Source organism: Uloborus diversus, chromosome 2, assembly GCF_026930045.1.
Source record: "Uloborus diversus isolate 005 chromosome 2, Udiv.v.3.1, whole genome shotgun sequence".
Classification (NCBI taxonomy): domain Eukaryota; kingdom Metazoa; phylum Arthropoda; class Arachnida; order Araneae; family Uloboridae; genus Uloborus; species Uloborus diversus.
Window position 1 is genome coordinate 207,235,318 of NC_072732.1, and position 7,330 is coordinate 207,242,647.

General features: G+C 34.1%; 1 protein-coding gene across 1 annotated transcript; it reads left to right on the forward strand.

Moving 5' to 3' along the window:
• Positions 1-4,313: 4,313 nt before the first annotated feature.
• Positions 4,314-7,060, forward strand: LOC129216773 (histidine-rich protein PFHRP-II-like). Its single transcript, XM_054850989.1, has 3 exons — positions 4,314-4,700; positions 5,843-6,227; positions 6,935-7,060. The coding sequence occupies exons 1-2, from the start codon at positions 4,314-4,316 to the stop codon at positions 6,212-6,214; spliced, it is 759 nt and encodes a 252-aa protein (XP_054706964.1). The 3' UTR covers positions 6,215-6,227; positions 6,935-7,060.
• The last annotated feature ends 270 nt before the right edge of the window (positions 7,061-7,330 follow it).

A 7,330-nucleotide genomic window follows, 5' to 3' on the forward strand; every position in this document is an offset into this window, starting at 1 on the left:
CAGTTTATAATTATATAAGATACAGGGCGCCGTGTGATAATTCTAATTTTTCAAAGAGGGCCACGAGTCCAAAACCTTTAGGAACCCCTATGAGTTTAATTTGTCCCATTAGACCTTTGGAAGTCCAGTTAGACACCACAGTCGGGGTCCAGTGGGGAACAAATGTATTTTATGAAAATATGTCGAATATTTGTTGAAAAAAAGGAGCTGTAATCTGAATTGACATAGGTTTATATTATCTGTAAAAAATATATTTATTTTCAGAACGTAACATGTAACCTCTTTATAGTGTAAAATGCATAATATGTCGCGTTAGTTGCCAGTTTCTCCCAATTTCTATCAGTTTTATTTGTTTTATTATAGTTTTTAAATATTTGTGAAAGAAAATAGAAAAAAAAAAATCCTACAAATTTTTGATGCTGGAGTAGCAAAGGAGGTTAATAAACGCTGCTCTGTACAATATTGTTTCAGTATGTTGGGTAAATAGGGGCTTATTTACTAACCATGTCAAATGAAAGCAAAAATTTTTAGATATTATAGGTTACTTTTTTTGAAGTAAAATAAAAACGTGTTCAGTTAATTTGGAATTTGTGATGAACATCGAATGAACGTTTTCCTATACCAAGGATAAAAACTAGTTTCCTCCAAGTGAGTTGAATTCTGGTCGATACATCGAGTTCGTAGCCATGTTATTTCAAATTGATATCTGTTCATGATTGTTCAATTTATGGAGAAGACAATAAAAGTATTCTCCGTTCACAAAACACTCCAAACTGGCATGATTTTTTTTTTTTTTTTTTTTTTTTTTCATGCAGTGTTGGAAAATTCAGGATGGCTTTCGGAAATTTATTCTGTTACAAGTTACCAGAAAAAAAAATCCAATATTGTTAATCATTAGACATGATCAACCTTTCAACTTTTCTGCTGTTAAAATCAGTAGCAAAGTTTGCTCGAAAAAAATGTTTTTTTTTTAAAGAAATATGTGGTGCTTTTGAATTCGTTTGTAAAAAGTAACAGAATTTAAATAGTCGTAAGTAAAAAAAAAATCGAGACAAATAATTCTAGTGAGTGTCAATGCTCAATGATATTCGATACCCATTCCAGTTTCAATTCCATTCTCAAACAATTCATCAGCAACACCTAATGATAATTAAATTCAACGTACCAAATTCAGAAGTATCTAATTTCGAGAAAAACAAATTATGCGTCAAGAAACCGAAATTACAAGCGCAGAAAAAAAAAGATGAGGTTTCGAAGTGAGATGTTAATATGTCCACCTCACAACTAAAACCTATAAACAAAATCCCGACAATTACGAGCTAATTTATTCATAACTGTCCGATTCATGCCATTTATACCTCAATAACGCGCGCGCGCGCAAGAAACGAACTAATCAAAAATAGAATGGCCGAAGGGGGTTGATTTCGCCTGGCTGAAGGCTCCAGGGTCAGGTTCCGACCGCGATCGGAAATTGGGGGCAGACTGCCCCACCCCTCTCCGTGGTCCCCACCCTTTGCAAGGGTCAGAAAGTGGCCGTCCACACTATATAAAGCAGCCGCAGTGCTGACAGAATCGTATTCCGACAACTTGGAAGACATACAACCACCATGAAAGTGGTAAGTACAGTAATCCTTCGTTTGTCTCAAAGCAATCAAGTGAACAAATTTTCTTATAATAACAAAAAATATCATAACTTTTAAAGTTTGCTTAAATTTTAAAATCTTTGTTTCGTTCATTAAGTTATAATTAATGCTCTGATATAGGTTATTAAAGTAATAAAGCCATAAATGGTGCAATCATAAACATGAAAATATTGATCATAACATTAATATATATTATAGAGAAGAGCCTCAAATCAACTGCCTAACCTTTAAAGTTGATTTAACTATTAAAAAATCTTTGCTTCATTTTTAAAATTGTACTAAAACTGCTTTAAATTTTAAAAAAAACTTTTTTTTCGTTTATTACATAGTTAATAATGTTCTGATATAGGTTTTTAAAGTAAAGAAACTTCAAATTGTAGAATCATAAACAAAGAAAATATTGATCATATCATTAAATATATATATTATAGAGAAGAGCCTCAAACCTACTGCATGACCTTTGAAGTTGGTTTAACTTTTTTAAAAATCTTTGCTTCCTTTTTTAAATTGTTCTAAAACTGGTTTAAATTTAAAAAAAAAACTACTTTTTTTCGTTTATTAAGTAGTTAATGTTCTGATAAAGATTTTAAAAGTAATGAATCTTTAAATTGTGGAATCGTAAATATAGAAAATATTGATTTTAACATTAAATACATATTATAGAGAAGAGCCTCAAATCTACTGCCTAACCTTTAAAATTGGTTTACTTTTTTAAAAAATCTTTACTTCATTTTTAAAATTGTTCTAAAACTGGTTTAAATTTTAAAAAAAACTTTGTTCTTTCGTTTATTAAGTTAATAATGTTCTGATATAGGTTTTAAAAGTAATAAATCTATAAATTGTGGAATCATAAATGTAGAAAATATTGATCATAACATAAAATATAAATTATGGAGAAGAGCCTCACAAATCTACTGCATAACCTTTAAAGTTGGTTTAAATTCTTCAAAAATCTTAGATTTATTTATTAAATTAATCTTAGCATTCAAATAAAGTTTCACAATTGTAATAAATATGCACAATAAAGTAGTGTGTTCGAAAAATATTTACTAAAACGTTATACAATCTAAAAGATGCATTACAACTAACAACTTTAATAAGCACAAATTAGCAGGGAACTGCAGAAACGTGTTACGGGATTACAAGAAAACCTTTTTCAATGCAGAGAAAATGAGCTTATGAATGAAAAACCATCCAGCAAAAGGATTTTATGGATTTTTAGTTCTTATTAAATCTAACCGTAGAGAATATTCTAAGATCAGCTACCTAACTTTGAAAGTTTACTCGAAAAAAAAACTGTTTTATTTATTAACTTGTTGTTATTGTTCCGATAAAAATTTTAAATTTTTTAGTTCCTTAAATATAGAATCATAAATTTAGAAAATATTTATCATTTTTTTCATGTTTATCTGTTAATAGAAAGCAGCCTAAATTCAATAACCCAACTTTTAAAGTTATTTTTTAATAAAAAATACAATTGTTTCATTAATTAAAATTATCTTAGTGCTCTAATATACGATTTGAATTTAATAATTCCTTAAATAGCAAAACATTGAAAATTATTTGTCTTATTATTAAGTACATATTTCAAACTGACTATATAGAACAGCCTAAAAGAGGTTTTTTTTTTTTTTTTTTTTTTTTTTTTTTTTTTTTTGAATGATGGAGGGATTTCTTGTAGCCTCAAAACACGAGAATGCAATTTTCGTGCGTTTAAGTGTTGTTCTCTCACTTGATCAAACTTTTAACGTTTGAAAAGTAAAAAACGTTGTCCCTTAATTTATTATGAATTTTGAAAGATAAATGCTTACAAGATGGAATTTGAAAAAATGGTGGAAAATGGTTAAATTTTTTTTATGTTTTTTGAATAGTTAATCCGATTTTGCATCAATATTTCTTTTGCCAAGTCTTTTTAATAACCTTATCCGAGATATTTAAATGAGCGATATAACGAGACGCGATGTAACCAAGGGTTATAATGTGTTTTTTTAATGGCCACTTGTTAGAATATTTTAATATACAGTAAAGTTCCGTTTATCCGCCCTTCGCTTTTCCGCCATTACGTGTTATCCAACGTATCCAGCGGCATTTATATTTCTTATTTAAGTAAACGGTATAAAAATGTTGAAATGTAGTTTGCCGATAGCGTGGTGTCACCAGTGAGTTTTTGGGTCTGCTGATAGCTTGCTCCAGAGTTGGTAAAACTTGGCAGCAAAGAAGCGAGATACATCAGAAATGCAGATAAAGATCAATAGTTTTTGTTTTTTTCACTCATCCTGAATTCTCCCATTAAAATTTTCTGTATGTAGAACAATGGCACTAAATTGATTCGTAAGTTTATTTTAGTATTTTATTTTTCTTCATTAATGTTACCCTCCCTATTATACGCCAATATAACTCATCCACTTTTCTGGTGCAGAGGAGCTTCGACGGGAGATCATGGGAAGTCACTGGGACCTCCCAAAATTTTTCTTATTCTGCAAAATTATCATCATTCGGAACAATTTGGAGTCCCATTCTCAAAATTAGAATGGGACTCCAGACTTTCCGCTCACCCAAAAATTCAAGTTCGGGTTGTCCCTGTTCCAGTGCTCCGTTTTTATCGGATAGCCGGACTCTACTGTGTATCAAAATCTCATTTCGTATTGCAATTAAAATTAATACAAAGTAATGATTGCCTTATCAAACGAAGAACGATGGCAGATTTCTGATACTGATTCTTCTCTCCAGATCGCAGTTTTCGCCGCTTTGTTGGCCGTCGCCGTGGCCGAGGACATGATGATGTCCGCTGAGTCCTACCCAGTCGCCACCTACCACGCTGGTCCCGCACTCCACTCCTCATCCGCTGGCCACGCCTACGGAGCCCACGGAGCACAGAGCCACGGATACGGAGCCCACGGAGCCTCTCACTACGGAGACCACGGCCGATACGGAGACAGAGCCCACGCTGCCCAAGCTCACCACAACGTTGGTGGATATGGTGCTCACGATGCCCATGGTGCTCATGCTTCCCAGTACGGAAAGTACCGCAACACTGGAGCTTACGCTCAAGATAAGGTGAGCTCGGTTATTTCATTCTTTTTACACATTTTCACACCTCCAGTTCGCGTTTTAAATCATCAGCATCTCCCGTATGCCCTTAAGATGTAGACGAAACTACCACCAGGGCCCGATTAAGATATCAGGGGGCCCAATGCCAAGTAATTTCTTGGGGCTATATGTAATCAATCTTTACAATTTTAGCTATTGGATAAAATAATTTCAGCTGTTGGCTCAATCAATTTTTGCCATTTTGGAGCCCCGAAATGGTGGGGTCTTTAGGCCCCATGGCCTAATTAGCCTATTAAGTAATCTGGCCCTAGCTACCGCGATTCCCTTTCATTTCGACATAGGAAACAAATGCAAGATAACAAGCTTTCTGCTTTGGCCAACTGCCTGTGGCAGCAAAGAGTTACTGGAGCACTCGCCGCTTACTCCAGTAGCTCTTAGCACAGAGATTGGTTCTTCAAGTCTTGTTTATGTGCCTCCGTCCACTTGCGTCGTTTAAGTCTTTCTTATCTATAACTTCTACAAAGATGATCCTAGGCAATACATAAAAGTAAAAACTTAACTCTAAAACTATACTAATTTCCTTTCCTCAACTCTTTGTTTTAAGTCACTATATAATTTTTTTCATAGAAGAAAGCCTATATTCTGCTAAGAAAATCCAGAATTGTGTTTTCACAGTACGACAAATTTGTTGATTAATTTCATTTTAATTACAATTGAATTCGTCAACGTTATGGAGCTCAGTCCGATAGAATCAATAATGGCAAACTTTATTCAAAGTGCTTGGTATTAGTTAGCATGATTTCATGGCATTAGCGATGCCATAATTTAACTAACTTTCACATGTGGACTATATTTGCTTAAAAGAATCAAAACCCTATGAACTATAAAAGGTACCGTGATGAATATTTTCGCTTACCGAAAAGCTGGAAGTAAGCATGTAATCATCATCTGATGATAATTTAAGCTAATAAATCGGTTACAAAATCCCAAGATGATACTATAATCCCTGATATTAACAAGCTTAAGAACTTTTTTTTTTTTTTTTAATGCGTGCCAATCTTTCATTTGCTCTCTAAAAGGGTAAATAAATAACTATACTTCAAACCTCAAAAAGAACCACATTAACGAGAATTGCTTTATCCCAACAGGGTGCTGGCTACGAAAAGGCATACGCTTACGACAAGAAGGCCGGCCACCACGCCATCGCTGCTGACCATGGTGCCAGGGCTGCCCACTATGGAGTCCATGACCGATCTGCCCACCACAACTTGGGCGGATATGCTTCTGCCGGACATGACCGTTATGGAGCCCACAACAAGTATGGAGGAGCCTCTCACGGAGTTGCCTCCCACGCCAACTCTGCCTACGGACGATATGGCTCCGGACACGCCCAGATGCACCACGCTGCCCCAGCTGTCCACACCACTTACCACCACGCCCCAGCACCAGCCTACCACGCTGCTGCCCCATCTTACCATCATGCCCCCGCCCCAGTCCATCATGGATACAGCCGATATTAGAATATTTTTAATGGTAAGTTCAGTGGACGCTTTTGTTTCCTCTAAGAATCGTAATTGCATAAATCCATCTTAAGTATAACAATACAACGTTTGACTTCTTCCTATGGAACCTATGATCCTCGGATCTAATGAAGCCGTATCCTTTCAAGCTACGTTATGACTCGTAATTATGTTAAACATACAGCATTGTTCGGTCGCACGTTATAAACAAGGAAGTTTGTGGTCCTGGCAACCGCTGAAAAAATTTAGACCTAATTTGCTTCTTCCTTCTTTCATGAACTTGCTGTGATGATACTGTCTAGCAGAAAGTGATATAAGCAACAACACAACAACAGAACTCAAAAATTTAATTTGATACTCTATGACCATTTCTTGGTGATATTTACTTGTAGAAGAACGCCTCTTTTGGCAAAAATATAAAATTAATACATACTGGCACTTATGGAAGTTCTAATTTACTATGAATGCATTAGAAGATCCTTAGATCTTTGGCTTTTATTGAAGAACATGCAAAATTAATGCAAGAAAGGCAATATAACACCAGTGACAATGATACCATTTCTACAGTATTGGTAATAGGTTCAACAACTTTTAGTGGAATGTAATCTATTTCATTTAAATTACTCTAACTGAATTTCTTTTTAGAAAAATGTTTTTTAAATGTTTAAACTTGAAATCATAATGTTCATTTAATTTGATTATTTATTATTTTCCTTTCAGAATTGTTTTTCCTGTCCTCGAACAATAGACCTCTTGCCGCACAAAAACTTCTAAAATAAAACTCCCCGTTGTTGGAAATGACGACACTCCTGTTATTTATTGAAAGCATTTTGTGTTTAGTCCGATAATAAATTATTTTTTTTAAAAAAGTGATGTCTTTCATTTATTATTTAACGCTTCTCTTGCCTGGCAAAAGATAATAATTTCTACAACTTTAATATTAGCCCCAAGAACCACATGTATTCATTCACCAAAGTCGATGAGAAAATCATACTTAAAGTACAAAATTCTACAATTTAATGCATGCATCACTACAACAAATTGAGAGATAGAACTAGATTTGAAGACAATTTTGAGGATTTCATGAAAAAAATCAAACAGTAAAAAGTATTCATC

Bases quoted from the DNA above. Each gene is read 5' to 3' on its own strand.
- LOC129216773 (XM_054850989.1), top strand. From the start codon at position 4,314: ATGATTGCCTTATCAAACGAAGAACGATGGCAGATTTCTGATACTGAT. The intron at 4,701-5,842 runs GTGAGCTCGGTT...TTATCCCAACAG, and splicing joins GAGCTTACGCTCAAGATAAG to GGTGCTGGCTACGAAAAGGC.